At 38.8% G+C, this 26,095-nt stretch overlaps 1 protein-coding gene across 1 annotated transcript in view; it reads left to right on the top strand.

Moving 5' to 3' along the window:
- DNAH6 (dynein axonemal heavy chain 6) overlaps nucleotides 1-26,095 on the top strand; it is a 299,272-nt gene that overhangs the window by 19,256 nt on the left and 253,921 nt on the right. Inside the window, exons 3-4 of the mRNA XM_065890616.1 lie at nucleotides 3,126-3,388; nucleotides 24,358-24,625. Of these exons, the coding sequence (XP_065746688.1) occupies nucleotides 3,126-3,388; nucleotides 24,358-24,625 (531 nt within the window). The remainder of the gene's footprint in view (nucleotides 1-3,125; nucleotides 3,389-24,357; nucleotides 24,626-26,095) is intronic.

Here is a 26,095-nt window from a genome sequence, read left to right as displayed (position 1 = left end):
ACTATACTTCAATAAAATTTTTAAAAAATAAAAGCGAGAGAGATTGTGTGCACATCTGGGATGAAGGAAGTAGCTGAAAAGGAATAAGTTATAGGTTATGTTTGGCTGTAACTGTAACTAAATGAAGGATTCAGTAAAGAGTTAGAGGTTGAATGGAAATGTGGAAGAAAGGGGATATTCTATTTAAAAGGAGAAGGGTATTTATTCTGAGAAGAGGTTCATTTTTCTGGGTATTGATTTCTCAGAATGAGTTCAGAATGGAAATGTATCTAGTAAGATTTACTGGGAGATGAAGGAAGGAAGGAAGGAAGGAAGGAAGGAAGGATGGAAGGAAGGAAGGAAGGAAGGAAGGAAGGAAGGAAGGAAGGAAGGGAGGGAGAGAGGGAGGGAGGGAAGGAGGGAGGGAGGAAGGAAAGAAGGACGGAAAGTTGAAGGCTTTGCTTCCGGTAATTAAGAAAGATTGACTTATCGATTGGACTGGGAATCCACCATAGAGGAATATGATAGATGTTCTACAATTTATGAATAAATGCTTCCTCTATTTCCCTCCCCCAACTACTGCAAAATCCAAACATATGTGACTGTTTAAATTGAATCACATCTTCCCACTGAGTTACATAATTAGAAATGAAATGAAAATGTTTAGGCCTATTGTTGAAGAAACCTTTCACTTAGAATGCAGTACAACTTTTTAAGAGATATAATAAATAAAACAAATGCATTTCCTGTTAAAATATTAATACTCTTGTCTCATAAAAGAGTTAACTACAGCTCTTGTTGAAACATTGGGACAAAGCAATATATATTTTCTCTGGTTCTGGTATCTGGTTTGGCCTCTTCTTTTATATAAGAAAACAGTACCTTTGTTGCTATCCCTGGCCGATAAATGAAAGGAGCATATTTTATCTTTGATTTTAAAGATGTATGTCCTTTAGCTCTGAAATTCCCAGGATTCTATTCTGAAACCCCTATTCAATGAGGTATTTAATCAGAGATAGAGAATAATGATCCCTATGAATACAAATCTTATGGGGACATTGTTCCACAGAGCTTATGGTAATAACTCTTTTATAGAAATGGCAACCTCTATTAACTCTGCTAATAGGCAATAAAGATATCATTTATATATGTACCTCAATTATTCACCAAAGCAGGTCTGCAATGCAGATTCTTTTTTCTTAAAGCCAGTCCTGTCAGAGAGACAAAGGGATGACTGTTGGAGTTGATGTCACATTTCCTCAAACACGGTTATCAACCTCCTCGGCAGGAGGAGAAGACGTGTTTGATGCTCTCCCAAGTTTGTTGGGGAGGAGCAAAGGAGTGTGAGTGGCACTGAGAGCAGACAGTGGGACCCAGGGATTGGAGCAAACCTCAAGTGTGTGAACATGGTGGGGACTTAGCTTTGGGGCTCCACACGTGGTCTGGAACCAGCAGCATCTGCATCTCCTGGAAGCAAGTGAGAAATGCAGAATCTCAGGCTCCACCTTGGATTGGCTGGCAGACTCTGCATTTCAACAGGTTACCCAGGTAAGGGCTTCCCTGGTGGCGCAGTGGTTGAGAGTCCGCCTACCGATGCAGGGGACACGGGTTCGTGCCCCGGTCCGGGAAGATCCCACATGCTGCGCAGCGGCTGGGCCCGTGAGCCATGGCCGCTGAGCCTGCGCGTCCGGAGCCTGTGCTCCGCAACGGGAGAGGCCACAACAGTGAGAGGCCTGTGTACCGCAAAAAAAAAACCAAACCAAAACAGGTTACCCAGGTAATTCATATGCACACTGAAATGTGAGAGGCACTGTCTCCAGAACAAACAATTAATTGTGAGTTAATAACATATATGCTTATGCTAAGGACCCACAGGGCAGGAAGCATAAGCATATACATTACTAACTCACAATTGCCTGTTCTGGAGACAGTGCCTTTCACATTTCAGTGTGCATGTGAGGACACATGTACCCCAGTGTTCATTGCAGCACTATTTACAATAGCCAGGACATGGAAACAACCTAAATGTCTAATGATAGATGAATGGAAAAAGAAGATGTGGTACATATATACAATGGAATATTACTCAGCCACAAAAAGGAATGAAATTAGGTCATTTGTAGAGATGTGGATGGACCTAGAGTCTATCATATAGAGTGAAGTAAGCCAGAAAGAGAAAAACAAATATTGTATATTAAAGCATATATGTGGAATCTAGAAAAATGGTACAGATAAACCTATTTGTAGGGCAGGCATACAGATGTAGATGTAGAGAACAGACATGTGGACACGGGGAGGAAGGGGAGGGTGGGATGAATTGGGAGATGAGATTTGACATAAATACACTACCGTGTGTAAAATAGATAGCTAGTGGAACCTGCTGTATAGCACAAGGAGCTCAACTCGGTGCTCCGTGATGACCTCGATGGGCGGGGTGGGGGGAGGTGGGAGGGAGGTCCAAGAGGGAGGGAATATAGGTATACATATAGTTGATTCACGTCACTGTACAGCAGAAACTAACACAGCATGTAAAGCAATTTTACTCCAATAAAAAAATAAATAAAATAAGAGGAGGAAGTTCGAAAAAAAGTAACACATATGCTTCTCCAAGGCTATTACATAATACTGATCCCCAATACTCAATGTAACAACCCGTCACATTCATTAAAAATAGTTTATTATGAGTTATGACGACAGCTGTCCAAGATGTCACGCACCGAAAAGCATCAAGGTTATCAGAACGAAGTGGGGCTGGTGGGGGCAGGCAGGGTGTTGAGGGAAAGGCCACAGTCAGGGGAGATACAGAGCAACTGAGCAAGGGGAGTGGTGGGCTCTCATAAACACCAGGGAGCTGGTAACATTTTGATGTAATAAACATTTAAGTGAAGGGAGAAGAGAAGGCAATGGGAAGTGTTGCTGGGGGTGCTTGTGAGAAGGAGACGAACATCTGGGCAAGGAGTACTGAGAGGGAATCTATCACTGCCGATCAATAGTTTGAAAGTTTTCAGTTCAAAAATGCTTTCCTTTAAGCCCTAGACATCTTAGGCAGTGTGGTAATTAGTCCTGGAGGTTAATATTTTGTCACATATATAGTTTCCCCCCCCCCCAAAAAACAACTAATTTTTTGAAAAACTGGCTTTGTTTAGATCCAATGGCCCTCTGCTGAGGCGTTCTCCCCCTCTCCTGCTAAACTGTCACGTACCAGCACTGGAAGAAGAGGCCTCTACGAGATTAGTTCCTCAACTTACCCTAAGTACTATTTCCATGACCGGGAAGAAGTCATTAAAGCCAACATTCAAGATCCCTTGCAAATCATCAAAATAGTACGTGAAAATGAGCACATTGGATTTCTTTATATGATCTCTGCAGTGCCAAGATCTTCCACTGAGTACGATAGATATAATCTGAAGTGAGTTCTCTTTTATGAAGCAATTTATTTAGCAGTAAAAGTTACAAATAAGATTGCAAATGTTATCCATAATCAATTGCGTGTTAATGATTTATCTGATAAAATATAAGTTGGGTTATCATCCAATGACAAATGAATCTTAATCACAACAATTTTGTTTTTCCCATTTTTCTTTACTTATAGACATTTTATAGACACTGCTGTGTTTCTGTGTTTATATTATATTGATATAATTCCATTTATTTTTAATCGGTATTACAAACATATTTTTGATATTTTTTGATTACTGAGAAAAGAGGATGGCAATGTATAAAAAATAGATGATGCTTGATTTTTTTCACATGTCATTTCAGCTTTCCTTAATAGAGTAGAAATAAGGGTTTTTTGTAAGTAAAATGAGCTTGATAATTTAGGGTATTTATATAGATTAATAATACACACACTCACATATACTCTCTATTGTTGCTAAACACAATTTGTTGTTGAAATAATTTGAAGAGTCACCCAAATGCGTCTGTGAATTGCTTTAAAATTCAGCACAACAGGTAACAGGACTTAAAGATGATGCTGACCTTCCTCTGTGGTTGTTTAGTTGGGTTGAATGCTATAGTTGTTGAGATGGTCTTTCCTTGAAGGTGGTTGTAGTTGAGCATTGCCACCAAATTCTTTGAGCTGCCTTCCCCAGTCTCTGCTGCATAGGAAGATAAAAGTTCTTTCTAGGAATTCTCTTCTCCCTTACTCAGCACTGTAGTTTTGATTGAGTCAGCTAACACTGAAAACAACTCTCCTGCTGGGGAGAAGAAAAACATTTTAATCAAATTTTTAAATGACAGATTTATGGTAAACCTGAAAGAGCTTAACAGGAGTGAGAAACAATTTGTAGAAGGAAGAGAGATGCTTATGAAAATCATACAGCAGAATGTATTGAGCACACAGTCTATAGCATGACCATTTCTAGGTGCTAGAGCTGTGTTAGTGAACCATCCAGATCAAAATTGCTGCCCTCATGGAGCTTACATTTCAGCAGAGGGAGACAATAATTAATATGATACAGGAGTAAATTATATAGAATGCTAGAATCTGCAAGTGTTATACAATAAAACAGTGTAGAGCAAAGGGGATTGGGAGTTCTTGGAAAGAGGTTGTTAATAAATTGGGGTGGTCAGCGTGGGCCTCATTGAGAAGCTGGCATTTGGATAAAGACTTGAAGGAGAAGGAGTGAATTATGTGCTATGGGAAGAGGGGAGAAGAGCTTTCCAGACAGCAGCAAAGTGAATACAAATATCCCAAGGCAGGAGCACACCTGGCATGTTGAAGAACCGAACAGCAGGCTGGTGTGACTACAGTAGAATGAATGAGATGACAGACCGTTGATGGCCCTGCCAGCTATTGTAAAAACATTAACTTTTACTCTGAGAAAAATGGAGAACCAAGGAAGAATTTCAAGTAGAGAAGTGCCGTGATCTGTATTACATTTTGAAAAGGACCTCTCTCATTGCTGTGTAGAGGATGGACTTTTGAGGAGCAAGTATTGAAACAGGAAGACCGATTAGAAGGCTGTAATTATTCATGTAAGAGATAGACCAGGTGGTAGTGGGGAGAAGTGGGTCAAATTCTGGAAATAATTTGAAGGTTAAGCCAACAGGATTTTCTTTTTAAACTCAACTTTATTGAGATATAATTGACATAATACTATGACCCATTTTAAGTGTGGTTTGATAAGCTTTGCCAAATGTATACATTCACGTAACAGCTACCTCAATCAAGAACATTTCTGTCACCTGAAAAATTTCTCATACATACCCTCCACCATGACCACCCCTCCCTGACACCTCAAGCAACCACTAATGTAATTTCTATCACAACATATTAGTTATGCTTTTTTAAAAAGAATTTCACACAGAGGGAATCACAGCTGGTTTTTTGTGTCCAATTTCTCTAGCATAATATATTTGAGATCCATGTTGTTGCACAAATAAATTTCCTTTCCTTGCCTAGTATTCCATTTTATGAATATACCATAATTTGTTTAGTCATTCAACTGTTGAGGACTGGGGTTTTTTCTTTTTTGTTTTGTTTTGTTTTTATTGGAGTATAGTTGCTTTACAATGTTGTGCTAGCTCCTGCTGCACAGTGAAGTGAACCAGCCATATGTATACACATATCCCCTCCCTTTGGGATTTCCCTCCCATCCAGGTCACCACAGAGCACTGAGTAGACTTCCCCGTGCTATACAGCAGTTCCTCACTAGTTATCTATTTCATACCCAGCGGCATATATATGTTAATCCCAATCTCCCAATTCATCCCAGTCCCCCATTCCTGCCCCTGTTGTCCACACATTTGTTCTCTACATCTATGTCTCTATTTCTGCTTTGCAAATAGGTTCATCAGTACCGTTTTTCTAGATTCCACATATATGTGTTAATATATTATACTTGTTTTTCTCTTTCTGGCTTACTTCACTCTGTATGTCTGTCTCTAGGTCCATCCATTCCTCTACAAATGACACAATTTGTACAAATATACCACATCTTTATCCGTTAATCTGTTGATGGACATTTAGCTTGCCTCCATGTCCTGGCTATTGTAAATAGTGCTGTAATGAACATTGGGGCCATGTGTCTTTTTGCATAATGGTTTCTCTGGGTATATGCCCAGTAGTGGGATCACTGGGTCATATGGTAGTTCTATTTTTACTTTTTGAAGGAACCTCCATACTGTTCTCCATAGTGGCTGTATCCATTTACATTCCCACCAACAGTGCAAGAGGGTCCCTCTTCTTCACACCCTCTCCAGCATTTATTGTTTGTAGATTTTTTGATGATGGCCATTCTGACTGGTGTGAGATGATACCTCATTGTAGTTTTGATTTACATTGCTCTAATGATTAATGATGTTGAGCATACTTTCATGTGTTTGTTGGAAATCTGTATATCTTCTTTGTAGAAATGTCTATTTAGATCTTCTGCCCATTTGTGGATTGGGTTATTTGTTTTTTGATATTGAGCTGCATGTGTTGCTTGTATGTTTTGGAGATTAATCCTTTGTCAGTTGCTTCATTTGCAAATATTTTCTCCCATTCTGAGGGTTGTCTTGTCGTCTTCTTTATGCTTTCCTTTGCTGTGCAAAAGCTTTTAAGTTTCCTTAGGTCCCATTTGTTTATTTTTGTTTTTATTTCCATTTCTCCAGGAGGTGGGTCAAAAAGGATCTTGCTGTGATTTATGTCATACAGTGTTCTGCCTATGTTTTCCTCTAAGAGCTTGATGGTGTCTGGCCTTACATTTAGGTCTTTAATCCATTTTGAGTTTATTTTTGTGTATGGTGTTAAGAAGTGTTCTAATTTCATTCTTTTACATGTAGTTGTCCAGTTTTTCCAGCACCACTTATTTAAGAGGCTTTTTCTCCACTGTATATTCTTGCCTCCTTTATCAAAGATAATGTGACCATATGTGCGTGGGTTTATCTCTGGGCTTTCTATCCTGTTGCATTGATCTATATTTCTCTTTTTGTGCCAGTACCATACTGTCTTGATTACTGTAGCTCTGTAGTATAGTCTGAAGTCAGGGAGCCTGATTCCTCCAACTCCATTTTTCTATCTCAAGATTACATTTGCTATTCGAGGTCCTTTGTGTTTCCACACAAATTGTAGAATTTCTTATTCTAGTTCTGTGAAAAATACCAGTGGTAGTTTGATAGGGATTGCATTAAATTTGTATATTGCTTTGGGTAGTAGAGTCATTTTCACAGTATTGATTCTTCCAATCCAAGAACATGGTATATCTCTCCAACTATTTGTATCATCTTTAATTTATTTTATCAGTGTCTTATAATTTTCTGCATACAGATCTTTTGTCTCGTTACGTAGGTTTATTCCTAGATATTTTATTCTTTTTGTTGCAATGGTAAATGGGAGTGTTTTCTTAATTTCACTTTCAGATTTTTCAGCATTAGTGCACAGGAATGCTAGAGATTTCTGTGCATTAATTTGGTATCCTGCTGCTTTATCAAATTCATTAATTAGCTCTAGTAGTTTTCTGGTAGCATCTTTAGAATTCTCTACATATAGTATCATGTCATCTGCTAACAGTGACAGCTTTACTTCTTTTCCAACTTGGATCCCTGTTATTTCTTCTTCTTCTCTGATTGCTGTGGCTAAAACTTCCAAAACTATGTTGAATAATAGTGGTGAGAGTGGGCAACCTTGTCTTGTTCCTGATCTTAGAGGAAGTGGTTTCAGTTTTCCACCATTGAGGACGATGTTGGCTGTGGGTTTGTCATATATGGCCTTTATTATGTTGAGGAAAGTTCCCTCTATGCCTACTTTCTGGACGGTTTTTATCATAAATTGGTGTTGAATTTTGTTGAAAGCTTTCTCTGAATCTATTGAGATGATCATGCGGTTTTTCCCTTTCAATTTGTTAATATGGTGTATCACATTGATTGATTTGCATATATTGAAGAATCCTTGCATTCCTGGGATAAAACCCAGTTGATCATAGTGTATGATCCTTAAATGTGCTGTTGGATTTTGTTTGCTAGTATTTTGTTGAGGATTTTTGCATCTATGTTCATCAGTGATATTGGCCTGTAGTTTTCTTTCTTTGTGACATATTTTTCTGGTTTTGGTATCAGAGTGATGGTGGCCTCGTAGAATGAGTTTGTGAGTGTTCCTCCCTCTGCTGTATTTTGGAAGGGTTTGAGAAGGATAGGTGTTAGCTCTTCTCTAAGTGTTTGATAGAATTCGCCTGTGGAGCCATCTGGTCTTGGGCTTTTGTTTGTTGGAAAATTTTTAATCACAGTTTCAATTTCAGTGCTTGTGGTTGGTCTATTCATATGTTTTATTTCTTCCTGGTTCAGTCTTGGAAGGTTGTGCATTTCTAAGAATTTGTCCATTTCTTTCAGATTGTCCATTTTATTGGCATATAGTTGCTTGTAGTAATCTCTCATGATCCTTTGTATTTCTGCAGTGTCAGTTGTTACTTCTCCTTTTTCATTTCTAATTCTATTGATTTGAGTCTTCTCCCTTTTTTTCTTGATAAGTCTGGCTAATGGTTTATCAACTTTGTTTATCCTCTCAAAGAACCAACTTTTAGTTTTATTGATCTTTGCTATCATTTCCTTCATTTCTGTTTCATTTATTTCTGATCTGATCTTTATCATTTCTTTCCTTCTGCTAACTTTGGGTTTTTTTGTTCTTTCTCTAACTGCTTTAGGTGTAAGGTTAAATTGTTTATTTGAGATGTTTCTTGTTTCCTAAGCTAGGATTGTATTGCTATAAACTTCCCTCTTAGAACTGCTTTTGCTGCATCCCATAGGTTTTCGGTCATTGTGTTTTCATTGTCATTTGTTTCTAGGTATTTTTTGGTTGCCTCTTTGATTTCTTCAGTGATCTCTTGGTTATTAAGCAGTGTGTTGTTTAGCCTCCATGTGTTTGTATTTCTTACAGATTTTTTCCTGTAATTGATATCTAGTCTCATAGTGTTGTGGTTGGAAAAGATACTTGATATGATTTCAATTTTCTTAAACTTATCAAGGCTTAATCTGTGACCGAAGATATGATCTATCCTGGAGAATGTTCCATGAGCAGTTGAGAAGAATGTGTATTCTGTTGTTTTTGGATGAAATGTCCTATAAATATCAATTAAGTCCATCTTCTTTAACATATCACTTAAAGCTTGTGTTTCCTTCTTTATTTTCATTTTGGATGATCTGTCCATTGGTGAAAGTGTGGTGTTAAAGTCCCCTATGATGATTGTGTTACTGTCGATTTCCTCTTTTATGGCTGCTAGTGTTTGTCTTATGTATTGAAGTGCTCCTATGTTGGGTGCGTAAATATTTACAATTGTTATATCTTCTTGTTGGATTGATCCCTTGATCGTTATGTAGTGTCCTTCTTTGTCTCTTGTAATAGTCTTTGTTTTAAAGTCTATTTTGTCTGATATGAGAATTGCTACTCCAGCTTTCTTTTGATTTTTATTTGCATGGAATATCTTTTTCCATCCCCTCACTTTCAGTCTGTATGTGTCCCTAGGTCTGAAGTGGGTCTCTTGTAGACACCATATATATGGGTCTTTTTTTGGTATCCATTCAGCCAGTCTATGTCTTTTGGTTGGAGCATTTAATCCATTTACATTTAAGGCAATTATCAATATGTATGTGCTTATTACCATTTTCTTAATTGTTTTGGGTTTATTATTGTAGGACTTTTCCTTCTCTTGTGTTTCCTGCCTAGAGAAGTTCCTTTAGCATTTGTTGTAAAGCTGGTTCGGTGGTACAAAATTCTCTTAGCTTTTGCTTGTCTGTAAAGCTTTTAATTTCTCTGTCAAATGTGAATGAGACCCTTGCTGGGTAGAGTAATCTTGGTTGTAGTATTTTCTCCTTCATCACGTTAAATATGACCTGCCAATCCCTTCTGGCTTGCAGAGTTTCTTCTGAAAGATCAGCTGTTAACCTTATGGGGTTCCGTTATATGTTATTTGTTGTTTTTCCCTTGCTGCTTTTAATATTTGTTGTTTGCATTTAATTTTTGATAGTTTGATTAATATGTATCTTGGTGTGTTTCTCCTTGGATTTATCCTATATGGGACTGTCTGTCCTTCCTGGGCTTGATTAACTATTTCCTTTCCCATATTAGGGACATTTTCAAGTATAATCTCTTCTAATATATTCTCAGTCCCTTTCTTTTTCTCTTCTTCTTCTGAGACCCCTATAATTCGAATGTTGATGCATTTAATGTTGTCCCAGAAGTCTCTGAGACTGTCCTCAATTCTTTTCATTATTTTTTCTTTATTCTGCTCTGCAGTAGTTATTTCCACTATTTTATCTTCCAGGTCACTTATCCGTTCTTCTGCCTCAGTTATTCTGCTATTGATCCCTTCTAGAGAATATTTAATTTCATTTATTGTGTTGTTCATCACTGTTTGTTTGCTGTTTAGTTTGTCTAGGTCTTTGTTAAACGTTTCTTGTATTTTCTTCATTCTATTTCCAAGATTTTGGATGTCTTTACTAACAATATTCTGAATTATTTTTCAGGTAGACCACCTTTTTCCTCTTCATTTGTTAGGTCTGGTGGGTTTTTGCCTTGTTCCTTTATCTGCTGTGTGTTTCTCTGTCTTCTCATTTTGCTTAACTTACTGTTTTTTGGGGTCTCCTTTTGCAGGCTTCAGGTTCATAGTTTCCATTGTTTATGGTGCCCGTCCCCAGTGGCTAAGGTTGTTGCAGTGGGTTGTGTAGGCTTCCTGGTGGAGGGGACTAGTGCCTGTGTTCTGGTGGATGAGGCTGGATCTTGTCTTTCTGGTGGGCAGGTCCACGTCTAGTGATGTGTTTTGCCGTGTCTGTGGCCTTATTATGATTTTAGGAGCCTCTGTACTAATGGATGGGGTTGTGTTCCTGTCTTGCTAGTTGTTTGGCATAGGGTGTCCTGCACTGTAGCTTGCTGGTCATTGAGTGGAGCTGGGTCTTGGCATTGAGATGGAGATCTCTGGGCGATTTTTGCCGTTTGATATTACGTGGAGTTGCGAGTCTCTTGTGGACCAGTGTCCTGAACTTGGCTCTCCCACGTCAGTGGCCCAGCCCTGATGCCTGGCTGGAGCACCAAGAGCCTGTCCTCCACATGGCTCAGAATAAAAGGGAGGAAAAAAAGAATGAAAGAAAGAAGAAGATAAAATAAAATAATATGAAGTAAAGTAAAATAAAGTTATAAAAATTAAAAAATAATTATTAAGAAAAAAAATTTTTAAGTAATAATAAAAAAAGAAAAGACAGATTGAACCCTAGGAGAAATGGTAAAAACAAAGCTATACAGACAAAATCACACACAGAAGCACACACATACACACTCACAAAAAGAGAAAAATGGGAAAAAATATATATATATCGTTGCTCCCAAAGTCCACCTCCTCATTTTGGGATGATTCGTTGTCAATTCAGGTATTCCACAGATGCAGCGTACATCAAGTTGATTGTGGAGATTTAATCCACTGCTCCTGAAGCTGCTGGGAGAAATTTCCCTTTCTCTTCTTTATTCGCACAGCTTCCGGGGTTCAGCTTTGTATTTGGACCTGCCTCTGCTTGTAGGTCGCCAGAGGGCATCTGTTCTTCACTCAGACAGGACGGGGTTAAAGGAGCAGCTGATTTGGGGGCTCTGGTTCACTCAGGCCAGGGAGAGGGAGGGGTACAGATGCAGGGCGAGCCTGAAGCGGCAGAGGCCAGCATGGCATTGCACCAGCTTGAGGCACAACATGCGTTCTCCCAGGAAAATTGTCCCTAGATCACGGGACACTGGCAGTGGCAGGCTGCAGAGGTTCCCAGGAGGGGAGGTGTGGATAGTGACCTGTACTTGCCCACACGCTTCTTGGTGGCGGCAGCAGCAGCCTTAGCGTCTCATGCCCATCTCTGGGGTTGGCGCTGATAGCCGCGTCTCACGCCTGTCTCTGGAGCTCCTTTACGTGGCGCTCTTAATCCCCTCTCCTTGCGCCCCAGGAAACAAAGAGGCAAGAAAAAGTCTCTTGTCTCTTCGGCAGCTCCAGACTTTTTCCTGGACTCCCTCCCCGCTAGCTGTGGTGCTTTAGCCCCCTTCAGGCTGTGTTCCCACAGCCAACCCCATTCCTCTCCCTGGGATTCGACTGAAACCCTAGCCTCAGCTCCCAGCCCCCACCCGTCCCGGCGGGTGAGCAGACAAGCCTCTCGGGCTGGTGAGTGCCGGTCGGCACCGATCCTCTGTGCGGGAATCTCTCCACTTTGCCCTTCGTAACCCTGTTGCTGCGCTCTCCTCCACGGCTCCAATGCTTCCCCCCTCCGCCACCTGCAGTCTCCGCCCGTGAAGCGGCTTCCTATTGGTGGAAACCTTTCCTCCTTCACAGCTTGTCTGCTGATGGGTGGGGTTGTGGGTTCCTGTCTTGCTAGTTGTTTGGAGTGAGCCTTCCAGCACTGGAGCCTGCAGGCAGTTGGGTGGAGTGGGTCTTGGTGTTAAGATGGAGACCTCCAGGAGAGCTCTCGCCAATTAATGTTCCCTGGGGCTGGGGATTCTCTGGTGGTCCAATGTCCTGGACTTGGTGCTCCCACCCCAGAGGCTCAGGCCCAACCCCTGGCTGGGGAACCAAGACCCTGCAAGCCACCTGGTATGGAGAAAAAGAAAAAAACAGAGAGGGGGGGAAGAAAAAAAAACGGACAAACAAAACCCAAGAAAAAAAGCAAAAACCCAAACAACAACAAAAAAAAGGAAAAGAAAACAAACAGACAAACAAAACCCAAGAAAAAAGGCAAAGACTCAAACAAACAGCAACAACAACAATAAAAAGAAAAGGAAAAGAAAACAGACAAACAATACCCAAGACAAATGGTAAAAGCAAAACCAAACAAACCAGAAACAAAGCGAATAGAGAAACACACACAGAAAAATCAGTGGTGGGCTGTCCAGGCTCCCAGGAAGGTGTGGGCAGTGACCTGTGATCTTCAGGTGGCAGCGGTGGCAGCAGTAGCCCAACAGGATATTTTTATGGATTGTATACAAGGTGGGCAACCAGAGAAGTGCCCAGGTTGACTTTAATGATTGCTTTGACTGAGCAAGGGAAAGGGGTGAGATGCTATTAAGTAAGACACAGAAGACTTGATGGAACAGATTCTTCAGGGAAAAATAGGAGTTTGGATTTGGACATACTAATCTGGGGATGGCAAAGACAGAAGAGAAGCAGGGTGGTTGATGAGAAGAGAATTGGGGTCAAGAGTGGGGACTTTTCTTAAGATAAGAGAAATAGCTTGTTTTTTTTTAAGATAGGAGAATTAACGTATAATGGAATTTAAAGCTATTTGACATAAAAAATATTCCTTTAATAGTATTGTTATTCCACAACTACCTTACTACTTCTTTTTCTAGTTTTTTATAAGTTTTGAAGAAGAGGTTATGGATCTTTAACCATGACTCAGAATAAAATGGTTTATTTGCTCATTTTTACAAACACTTCTTGATTAATGTGTGAAATGTTTTCATAGCTTCCTCTTATTTAAAAAATATTCAATAACCCAGACATCAAGGAGTGCCATTTGTGATATTAATTCCCCGTTATGAAAGGAGTAAGATTTTGCCAAACAAAATGGATTCTCGCCTATTTACTAATACAAAGTATTGAAGATGAGTATGGAAATAGTGCTTCTGTTTGATTCAGGAAATTAATTGTCTTTCTAGACTAATGAACACTTCTACTAAGGGAAGTGAGTTGATGTTTTATACTTTTTTGGACTGGCACTAATGATGCTTGTTAGTAATATGCAAGATCTCATTTAAGAAGATGTTGGAATCACGGTTTGTTATTTTATCACGTTTTAGGATGGAGGTTGAATTTTCCACCCAGCCCCAACTCCAAATATTATAAATCTTATGAGTAAAGACAATTATTTGGATGCCATATAGTTGGAAGCAGCTAAATTGGAAGTTAAAAGTAGTAAATACTGGATGAATAAGGACACATTATACCCAACTTCTTTTAAAAGTAATGTGATAAAATATAATGTCATCACATAAATTTTTAAGCGTAGTAAAATACATTAAATGTGCAGTTCTACAATGTTTATCTCTACCATGGTCCCTGTAAGTGAGAAAATAGTTACATTTACCAAGTTCATTCTAAAGAATCAATTTAGTGGTATGTGTTAGGCATAACAGTTTTGAAGTTTCTTCTTCAAGGAGATGTGTAAATATTTTGGAATATTACCCTGGTAAGCATACAACTGTACACTGCAGATTACCTTGTCCAGCAAGAAGGCATAATGGTGACTCTGATCAGGTCTGGGGAAAATTAGAGGAAACTAGGTAAAGGATCAGGAACTAGAGAGGTCAGGAAGGGAATAAAGAACACAGATCATGACAAAATAATTCTATTTTGTTAGGACTTTGACCTTGAACAAGAGTGATTGTAATTGAGGTGTAGCCATGAACTATGGGGGATGACTGTTGATTAGAAAGTTTGGTTATATACCCACTTTGTGAGAGGACACCAAAGCAAATCATTACATTTTACATATCATAAAAGATGATGATTTACTTGTATTTACTACATTCCAGGCAAAGTGCATACATGAATATACATGTATATATATATACATATGTTTTTTAAATTCTCACAATAATACTATAAGATAGATACATTTATTACCTCTAATTTACAGATAAGACACAAAATGGTTAAGTACCTTGCCCCAGGTTGTACGATAAATAAATGACAGTCTGGCTTCTGAATGTATGCTCTTAATTTCTCTGCTCTACTGCCCTGTCAAGATGAAACTTGGTGGTGTCCACGAGACCTCCATGAGACTGAGAATTTACTTCAAAGAATGTCTTCACTACCCCCCCAAAAGTGGTGGAAGCCATGGAAACATTTTCTGTCATTTCCAAATCTAGCACAATAATCTACCTCTCATATAAGCCTATTGATTTTTCCAGAACAGATGTAAAATAATGCTTTCTTCCCAATAGAAAATTGATGAATAAAAGTGGAACTGAGATCCCAACTAGAAATCATTCAAAGTTGTACTCATCGTGAAAAAAAAAAAGTAAAAAAGATATGTCATACTATTACTGAGACACCTATAGAAAGATATGCTCAGAGAGGAAACAATAAGTTATAAGGTAAACACAGTTTATGTTATTTTAAAAAAAAGGTTAGAAATTAGGCAACATAATTAGAATTATCTCATATTGGATTTATGAACCACAATAATTTTCCTGTTCTTTTGCCTAAATATCTCATTAGTATGAAAATGTTATCAAATCAATTAGTAGTACCAAGCAAGCTATACCAACACTTTACTGAAAGATATCCACCCTCCCGGGTAAAGGGTTGGAACTTTTAAAGGCATGTGCAAGAACAAAATATGAAACCAAATTCCATTTTTTGGTTAGCATCTGATCAAGAAGCTCAAGAAGCTAAGAATGCAAGAATACACAATTAATATCTAACGTCAAAATGACTCACTATCACAGAATTGCAGTTTTACCAGCCTGTGTGGAAATTATATTTATTCTATTTGGAGCCAGAAAAGCAAAGGAAATCAATAATACCACTAGATCCACATGTTACATAACAGAGATGACCAAATCCAGGATGTTATTAAAGTTTTATTGCATATTGATGGATGTACAGATATTAATAACTGCTAGATAATAGCACTAGAATCCTTGAAGTGAAGTATTTGGAAGAACTTTGTTCTGTGGGGCAAAAAAGCTACTGGGGTTGAAATATCAAAGGCAAATGAGATATTATGGAAATACTTCTTGAAAATGTATTTTCCATGTAGAGTTTATTCTGATAATCCTGAGATTAAAATACATAATACAGTATTTTATTCACAAAAGACTCCCATATGTAAATGTTTCTCTGCAGTTATGGATTCCAAATTAAATAATATTATCAAAATTGTAACTATAATAAAATCCAAGCCACCACCTGACCTTCTGTTTTTTTTTTTTTTTTTTTTTTTTTTTTTTTTGCGGTACGCGGGCCTCTCACTGCTGTGGCCTCTCCCGTCGCGTAGCACAGGCTCCGGACGCGCAGGCTCAGCGGCCATGGCTCACGGGCCCAGCCGCTCTGCGGCATGTGGGATCCTCCTGGACCGGGGCACGAACCCGTGTCCCCTGCATGGGCAGGCGGACTCTCAACCACTGCGCCACCAGGGAAGCCCTGACCTTCTGTTTTTAAGCTTTCTACAAAGATATGTGAGCCGAACACCATTATTTGTTGTTTCAGACTTAAATGCCTAAGTGATCCAAAGGAAGAATTTTGTCAAGAATTGGAAAATATTTTGCAAATGATTCAACTTTGTAGATTTAGTGAAGGATAGTTTTTGGTTTTACAGCTGGGTTACTTAACTGACATTTGAGTACCTGAATGAACTTAATAAAAAATATAAGAGCTGCCTGAAAATATATTAACACATACTGACAAAGATTAGGAATTCAAAGCAAAAATTCAACTTCAAAAAAGTGAAATTTAAAATGGCTCTCTCGTGATTTTTTAGTCATTGTTAAGAATTAACTTAAGGAAAAATTACTAAGTCAAACAGCATAACATCTGTGTTTGAGAGAAAGTGTCACTATTGTTTCTAAGGTACTTGATATGGAAATGTTTGGGTTTTAAATCAATTTGTACTATCATAAGAAATTTTAACACCGCATTTATCAAAGCAAGAAAAGGAAAAGCTGTTAGAATTAAAGAATGATGGTACCTCTGGCACATAATTTCAAAAGAACAAGTGATACAAATTCTAGTCAGTGGAAAAGGGAGTTTCCATTCATCAGAGACAGAGCAATAAATCATCATTTGCCATTTGCTGTCTCCCACGTCTATGAAGTGTATTCCTTAGCAGTGGCGACTTTAAGAATTTGAACAGACCATTCATCATGTCTTGATTAGAAATGCAGTAGCTACTTCAAAAATTTATAGTCATAGCTGTGGTTGTTTATGAGCTAGACTTTATTTGGAAGTTTTATAAAATTCAGTATTGAATATTTCCCTGAATATTTTGTTTTATTTTTCTTATTATAATTAATGTCTTCACCAGTGTGCCTTATAAAATGTTATCACTGTACAAGTGTGTTGGAACATACAAAGTTTGGGAAGCGTTGCTTCAGAGCAGGGGTCCCCAACTCCTGGGCCGCGGACCAGTACTGGACCAGTATTGGTCCATGGCCTGTTAGGAACCGTGTCACACAGCAGGAGGTGTGTGGCGGGCAAGCAAGCGAAGCTTCATCTGCCGCTCCCCATTGCTGACATTACCTCCTGAACCAACCCACACACACACACACACCGTCCGTGGAAAAATCGTCTTCCACGAAACCGGTCCCTGGTGCCAAAAAGTTGGGGACTGTTGCTTTAGAGGATTGTAGAACAGTTTTCTCCGCATGAGGATCTGGCCTTTGGTTAACTCTGAAGCTCTGTTCCCCTGGTAACCTAATACAAGTAGAATGTCAGCTGTTTCTAGGCAACATTGCTTATGATAAAAATGACCCCTGATTGGTAAATTATATCTGCATTGAGAGGAACTATAAATGAATTATAAATACCTGAAGGGGAGCCATAGCTTTGGACTTCCCATAGTGTGGCAGTTCTTTTTCTGGGCATGTCTCTGCAGGAACCCTAAAATGTATGCTTATAGTTATTGCAAGAAATATTGGCTCCTCTTAAGCCAGGGTGATTTGCACACCCACCCAATATGGATCTCATGTCCTTGCATCTGAGTTGTCACCTGGGGAGAGGATAGCTCGGGGGTGGCTATTGAATTGTTGCAAGGGGTCCCATGGAAAAACAAAGACTGATGCTGCCTGGAAGGCAAGAAGTAGTTCCTGTTCTAGCCTTCTAGGTAGAGGGCTGCCAGATATAGTCTATGAAAGTCTAATGAGCATGACCATTTAGTTGAATTGAAGGAGACCCTCTGGTAGGGCAATGTGTAAATATTTCTTTTTCATACTCCTGAAAAAGGAGCCACTGTGATGTCTGACCATTCCCTCCCTAGTACATGAGGGACTTTTTTCCCATATCTATGGAACCTCTCATCTCACTGTTGTTTTAATTGTGTATGTCAATATTTTACTATTTCTTGTTTTGGTCACTGAAATATAAACTTGTTCATATTGGTAAGGAACCGTGGGTGCATCATAAGGCCATAGTGGGATACCAAGTCTTCACAATGAAATGGATGAGTCCTGCAACTCAATATTACAAACACCAACTCTTAGTTTGTGCCAAATATTGTTCCAAATTCTTTATATAATTCATCTTCATAGCAACTCTACAAGGTGGGTAGTATTGATATATCTGTTTTACAAATGAGGAAACTAAGGCAGAGTTGAGAAATTTGACAAAGTTCATATAGCTAGTGAATTGTGGGGCTGGGATTCAAACCCAAGTAGTTAAACTTCAGAACCCAAGCTCTCATGCATTATGCCTAATGTACTCATCCTCAGAATAACAACTACTCCTGACATTTGCGTCACACACTCTGTGCTAGGCATTGTGCTGAGTGCTTTCTGTACATTAAGCTTATTTCATCCTTTAAAAAAGCCCCAGTAAAAAGGTATCCTGTATAGTTGAAAGATGAGGAAATTGAGGTACAGATATACTAAGGACTTTTCTATTTGATAGTGTTTTGCGATTTGCAGACAGGAAATTCAGAATAATGTCTGATGCTCCATCTTTCAATTCTATGATTTAACCTTCTGTGCAATTTCAATTTTAAAGTCATTAGAAATCAATGTACAACAGAGTCCTCCTAAATCCTGAGCATATTTAGGGTCCGAGAAAAGCCAAGAAAGAGGACACAATGTCTCCTCTACCTAAGTATTTCCCAGTGTGTATTTCCTGGATCATAAGACCTAAGTGATATTAACAGGTGGATAGTAAAAAAAAACATGTTCTATGATTATGTAAATTTGAGAAACATCAAGTTAAATCACTGGTTCTTAATCTGGAAGATTTTTTGCCCCCTGGGAGACATTTGGCAACATCCAGAGAGATTTTTGGTTGTTACAACTGGAAAGAGTGGTGCTGCTGGTATGGAGTGGGAAAAGGACAGGGATGCTGCTAAACAGCTGACAGTTCCCAGGATGGTCCCACAGTGAAGAATTATCTGGCCCCAAATGTCAGTAGTGCTGAGATTGATAAACCTTGGGTTAAATATGATAATTATGCATTTCTGTCCTATATAACCAAAGAACCTTTTCTTGTGGGATATCTGTTGGGATTAGGATTCTGTGAAATATAGTTATGTGACTTGGGCTCTTAGGACCATAAAAATGTCCACACTGGGTTCAGGCCATATTACTTTCTAAGTGATCAAGTTGGTTCTCCAGTAGTTTCTAAGCCTGTTATGCTAAAATAATTTTTTAGGCAGCTTTTTAAATTTCAAACTAAAGACATTCTGTCCTTTCAGCTAGATCACATATTTAGCAGCCTAGAACAGAAAACACAGGTGAATGCCAGCTTGAAACTTTCTCAAGTGAAAGCATTCTAGTTTCCATGTGAGGTCATAATTATAAAAAACTCTATAATGAGGCATATATGTTATGCAATCAGGAACAGATCATTTTGAAGCCACATTATCAGAAACCTCCCTAGGTTGCTTAACACAATGACAGTTTTCTTGGGCTAGTCCATGAAGAAACTTCAATCAAGTCAAATGTCAGTCAGCAAGTGGAAACACTACAGGTCCTTAGTATTTTCACTTGGATCATCCATCACTTGGATCACCGGATTGTCTCCCTACCCTTCCTTCATACACACATACACACAGGCACCGTTTTGGAGCTATGACAATTTAGTGGGTGATTACTTCAGTTTATACAGAAATTTGAAGAACCTAGAGCAGTGGTTCTCAGCCTTGGCTGCTAGAATCACCCAGGCCCTACCCCCAGAGTTTTATTTAATTGGTTTGTGGTGGAGCCCAAGCAACATCATTTCTTTAAAACTCATCAAATGTTCCCAATATTCAACCAGAGTTGTAGGCCATGGACCTAGAGCAATTGTTCTCCAGCAAGCCCTAAAGGACTTGCAAAAACATAGATTGTTAACCCGCAAGTTTCTGATTCAGTAGGTCTGGAGGGGGCCTCCGAATTTGCAATTCCCGCGTGAGGTTGATGCTGCCATTCCAAGGACCATATGTTGAGAACCACTGACCCTAGAGCACTCTGATTGAAGAAACTTGGAAGTTTCCTCTTACTTACCATTTTGTTTAATTTTCTCAGTGAAAAGGAGTTACTTATCAGATATTTTACCATTTCTGGTTAATCAAACCAGAAGCAAACCAAGCCATTTCTCTTCTCCAGTTCAGGTTAGATCTAGAGGCATACTGAATCATGATATTGACCATAATCAAACAGATTGAGGTTTACAAAAGTAAAACTCAGGAAATAGCTAACTTCTTTCCAGGCACTTGCTTGCTTCCCGTTGTCCAATACATATGTTCAAATCATAATGATCAAAACTGTGTAATAATTAAAATAATGAGACAACTTAAATTTGCATAGGGCCACGTGAGCTCATCTAATTCAACCCAGTACCTTATAGCAGGTAAGGAATCACTCTCTTGTTTGTAGAAATCAGGATGGGAGAAGGGAACAGGGTGGACAAAGACATATGTATGCCTTCTAGCACAGCCTAAGCTGGAAACCAGCCTGACAGTTGAAAAGGGCAGTGTGTGCACAGAGAAGGAACTAATATGAGACAGGAGAGGGTGCCACAAACTCCCAGCAGAATAATTTGGCTTTACTGATATAAGCAATAGGCTGTTCAGAGTTCTTGAGCAGAAGGGTCTCATGAAACGAACCATGCTTCTGCAGTCTTAGTCCAGTGGATCAGTTTAAAAATGAACAGATGCATTTTCCATCACTGCAAAGTGTAACAACAGATAGAGATGCTGTTTGAAATAACAACTCACATTGAGATCTTATTGTTTTAGAAAAATTAAGAATTAATTCTAAGAGAAGAAATCATGTTTTTTAGGCCCCCAGTAGATTTCCTTTGAGTTTTATCTGAAATCAACAAGAACAGGACAATTGATGACCTACCACAATCAGCCATGCAATTCTCTCCACGTGACACATCCTTTTAGACATTAATAGAAGCCTTGAGTCTAAGTTTCATTTCAGATGGACAGAGACAGCTTCTACGGCAAAACAATTTGACAAGGGATTCCATGATTCTACACTGAGCAGCAAGAAAACGCTACAGATATTTTTTTTTCCAGTAAAGCATAGTTAAGTGAAATTTTATTCAAGACATTCTTCTCAGTCTGATTAACTTTCCAAGGATCTCTGTTTAGTTAATTGGGTCATAAAGTCATCTTCTTTATCAGCAAAGTAGGAATTTTAGAGCACAGCAATTGAAAAAGTTAAGTTCTCTTTTTACATCTTAAAGGAAGACTAATTTTTCTGGTTATTTCCTCAAAGAAAGGCCTTTACGGTACAAACATCCAAAGGAGACAGCTGAGGGAATTCCCTGGCTGTCCAGTGGTTAGGACTCCGTGCTTTCACTGCCAAGGGCCCAGGTTCGATCCCGGGTTGGGGAACTATCCCTCAAGCTGCACGGTGCCAAAAAAAAAGAAAAAAATAATAACAAAGGAGGCAGCTGAAGTTTGAGGCTGAATTCTGAATGCCAAGAGGTGCTGAAAAGGCAGCCATCACTTAGGAGGCAGCCATCACTTAGGAGTAGTGGATCAACTCCTGGAACAGCTGAGCACTGAGGTTTATAGTGTGAGGAATGAAGCACAGGAATCCAAGGAGTATATTTAGGGTTCAACCCCTTGGGAACAAACTGCAAAGTCTAAGGAAAATAGGATTCTAGAGAACTGGGCATAGGCCTTCTTAATTTTTGCAAAGATTTCCTTGACCCCACTGCCCCTTCTGCCTACCAACTGGATTGGGCTAGAAGGAAACCCCTGCTGATCTTCAAGAGAAGCATTTCATTAGAGTAGTGAGGAACAAGCCTAGTTTTCAGAAACTTTAAGAAGGAATGGATGGGGAGGATATGGCCATCATAAAGGAAGTTTAAGAGAAGGAAGAAGACAGGGGATTCTAAGTTAAATGGCAGCAGGGTTGAGAAAAAACTTTCTTTAAACTAAAGGAAAGCTTTCTACAAGTTAAAGAGAAGTTCTGCATATTTTTAGATGCAGAGGAAAAGTAGCCAAATGCCAGGAGAGGTAGAAAAAAGTGCTATGAAACCTCTCCACCTCTGTTTGGGTGGAATCCTGAGAGATACACTCAAGGGGATAAAACACAGTGAAGGTGTGAGATTTTCAAGTTGAAGGTAGAAGAGAGAACTCACCTTGTCCCCACCATGTTTTTGTTGTTGTTTATTTGCTTTCAAAAAAAGTTCAGTGGTTACAAACATTATTTGCTTTCAAATAAAGTTCAGTGGTTACAAACATTATTGTGTATCAGAATCACGCAGGGAACTTGTTAAGCTAGAATCTTTGAGTCTCATACATAGAGATTCTGATTCTGTGTTGGACCCAGAAATCTGGATTCTTAAGCACCCCAAGTGATTTTGATGCTGATGATCCAATCTTTCAAAAAGACTCTCATGTGGACTTCCCTGGTGGCGCAGTGGTTGAGAGTCCGCCTGCCAATGCAGGGGACATGGGTTCGTGCCCCGGTCCGGGAGGATCCCACATGCCGTGGAGCGACTGGTCCTGTGAGCCATGGCCGCTGAACCTGCGCGTCCGGAGCCTGTGCTCCGCAATGGGAGAGGCCACAACAGTGAGAGGCCCACGTACCGCAAAAAAAAAAAAAAAAGACTCTCATGTGTTTGTCTGTCCTGTGCAGTGTAGAGATGTATAGTAGAGGAAAAGGCTTAGTGGTTTGAGAATGAGAATCTTGAATAGGTAGGAAAATGTAAATAAAAAGGATTTCTTAGTGGTACTGAGCACCAATAAGTTAAAATTCAGTATCATGGACCACATCTGCCTCCTTCTAGAAGGGCCTTTAGTAGCAGATAGATTCACACAGGGTGAGTTTTCTAGACACACACCAGGGCCACAGTGAGGTGTTTGTTCTTGCTTTTAGGTTGGTTTGATGATTGATGTTAATGAAACATGTGAAGTTAATTACAGTTTCAAAGACAAGTTGAAATCTCCCACTTTGTAGAGAATCACCTGAAGAATGTCCTAATTATATCTTAAGCTGTTGACAAAGAAAAAAGGAAAAACATTTTAAACATTTTCCATACACCTCACCAGCAACAGGTAATACCTGGCATTTTCCCAGATGTTTCTGGCATGAGTCAACCAGAACACAGACAAAGAGTCCAGCAGTGGCATCGGTTAGGAGCTAAGCAAGGTGAAGTTCTTCTGTTATGGCACTGAACTGGGAGAGCGGCCTTTGAGACTCCCCACTCCACAGCACCATCGGCTCCCCCAGTTCCCTTGTGTGCTCACTTGAACAGCTCTTGCTTTGAGTTTGCTTTCATTCTGGTCCTGTATGCCCTAATTTTAAAAATATTTTTCTTACTCAGTGTTATTAAGACAAAAATAGAAGTTAAAACCTAAAAATGATATTTGCCAATGGTTCGTCATTTTTTGATTAACAGACCCAAAGCATATGAGATTTTGTTCCAACCCCTTAAAAAAAATTTATCATGCATATGTACGTAAATTTGTTTACATACAGCAATTTCAGGGATCTCACAGATGACCTAAAGGCTGTGCTCAAGGGCCATGAACTTCAGGTTCAGAATGCAGAGTTAAGGACTGTAAGAGAAAATAGACGTGGGAAACAGTAGATTTTCACTGGAGTGTTCCCGTCTAAGTTCTTATTTTAAGAAGTTTTAGAGAATCAGCCCTTTCTATTCTCATTCCTTTGTTTCCCACTCCTATTCTTGCTCCTGTTTTTACCCCGTTCTTGCTTTTCTTCTTTACTTGATCAATTTCTTATTATGGATGAGGTTGAAGAATACCCTTGATGAAAAAAACAATTTCTTGTTAACGATTATTTTGATATGTGATAAACTGGACATTTTTAAGCTTAATCTGGGTTTTGATTCTAATCTTATCTAGTTCATATTTTCTTGTTTTGATCTTTCTCGTAATTCTGCCAATATTGGGTAGTGTAAAACTCTTTTACACTATTAATATTGAATAGTTTCTAAAGAATCAAAGATAAATAAAAACTTATTTCCATGTAGCTTTCATAAAAATCCATAATTGATTTGTTTTTGTAAAAATCACATTACTGAAACTATCAAGCGTATTGCCACAGTTGTGAGATCCTTAAGAGCTATAATAAGTCCAACTGTTGTTAAAAAGCAGCTCCCTTTTCTCGAGTAATTTATTCAGTCTAAAAGTAGTCTGTTAGAATATTTTTAATTGTTAAATAATACTTGTTTTCCAGAAATGTTATATCTTTTTAAAACAGAATAGTAATGCAATTGCTTAATTTTGTGTTGAATACTATATTCACTTGTCCCAATTTTTATTTGTTCAAAGGGTTGTGAATTATGAGAACATCAGTAAAAACGACTACTATACTATTAGCAAAAATGCAGTAACACATGTTTATAATGATGACATTGAATTTATCGAAATTGATCGATGGGAACAAGAATATCTATATCACAGAGAACTCAATAAGATTCCCGTATTTTCACTTTTCCGGAAATGGAAGGCTTTTAACGTGTGGAAGAAGAATGTCCGCTCTAAAAAAATCAGTGGATGTCGAAAATCTCTACAAAAAGATCTGTTCATTGTTAATCAAGTATGTATTTATTAATCATATTTTAAAAGAATTACTCACAGAAAAACAAAGTATTCATATAGACTGTCCCTGAAATAGAAGATTTCATCTTTCAAGAGAATTGACAATTTTCATTCTGTTTGTCACTTAAGAGTCTGGTAATCTAGTGTATTTCTACATCTTTTTTTTTTTTTTACATCTTTATTGGAGTATAATTGCTTTACAGTGTTGTGTTAGTTTCTGCTGTATAACAAAGTGAATCAGCTATATGTATACATATATCCCCTCCCTCTTGCATCTCCCTCCCATCCTCCCTATCCCACCCTCCTAGATGGTCACATAGTACCGAGCTGATCTCCCTGTGCTATGCAGCTGCTTCCCACTAGCTATCTATGTAAAATAGACTATGTTGAAGGGATAAATGTGGAGCTGTCCTTGAAATTTTTCTATTTATGATTATTTTTGGTAGTGTATATACGTCAGTGCTACTCTCTCACTTTGTCCCAGCTTACCCTTCGCCCCCCTCCACCGTGTCCTCAAATCCATTCTCTATGTCTGCATCTTTATTCTTCTACATTTTAACTAGGGTTGCAAAACACTAAAGTATAACAAGAGAGTTGCACAGGTCCCCTTTATTTAGAAGCAGCTTCAGAGGTTTGGATTCATGACTCCCTTTCTTGTTGATCAGGAAAGTTGTATATCCTTTTGAACAGAGCAGGCCAGCAAGCCCTATTACTAATTCTCATTTTTGAGACACTCTGGACTTTATGGTCCAAAATAATTTGGGGGCTTGTTTTCATGGGCCAATAACTCCCAACGTCTCATGCATTTTCTTCTATCATGGATTCAGACAGTAGGGAAATTTTAAATATTTACTTTGGAGGAGGGGATTATCATGGAAAAAGAATTATTAAAGGGTATGTGGCCACATTTAAAATCTGTACTCACTCCTTGAATTTTGACTTGCAGTAGAAGTTTTCTATTTGGCCCCTGGGAATGAGCTGTAACCACCATTACTGTCATGCTCAGTGTCCTCAGCTGTCTATTTTGTGACACTGGGTCACCTCCCTCTCACATCAGAAGCTTCAAGTTTGCTTTTTACTGGTCATTTCGTTCACTTTGCATATGGTAATCTGAAAGATCATTATCAAGACATCAGTCACACAATAAAGGAACATTCAAGGAATACGGCTCACATAGGTGTTAGTGCAAAACAGATATGTAAGATGTACCATCTCAGGTCCTCCATCCCATCAAGCGTTCTGGGTTGTGGAAAAGATTCTAATCCTTCTTGACATTGAACTCAACCCCTAGACCTCTAATTTCACTAAGGATCTATCAAGGATTTGAACCTATTTTACTACCTTTTTACCACCTTTCATCTTTTACCTTGTCTTGGACACTATACATTTCATAAATTTATTCCTAGGTAAGTAAAATAGTTCCTCTTGCATTTAACCTGTATCAATTCATAAGGCTTTTTCTCTTTTT

This window comes from Phocoena phocoena, chromosome 14 (assembly GCF_963924675.1).
Source record: "Phocoena phocoena chromosome 14, mPhoPho1.1, whole genome shotgun sequence".
NCBI classification, from domain to species: Eukaryota; Metazoa; Chordata; class Mammalia; order Artiodactyla; family Phocoenidae; genus Phocoena; species Phocoena phocoena.
Note: the sequence above shows the minus strand (reverse complement) of the source record. Positions and strands in the feature narration are given on the sequence as shown.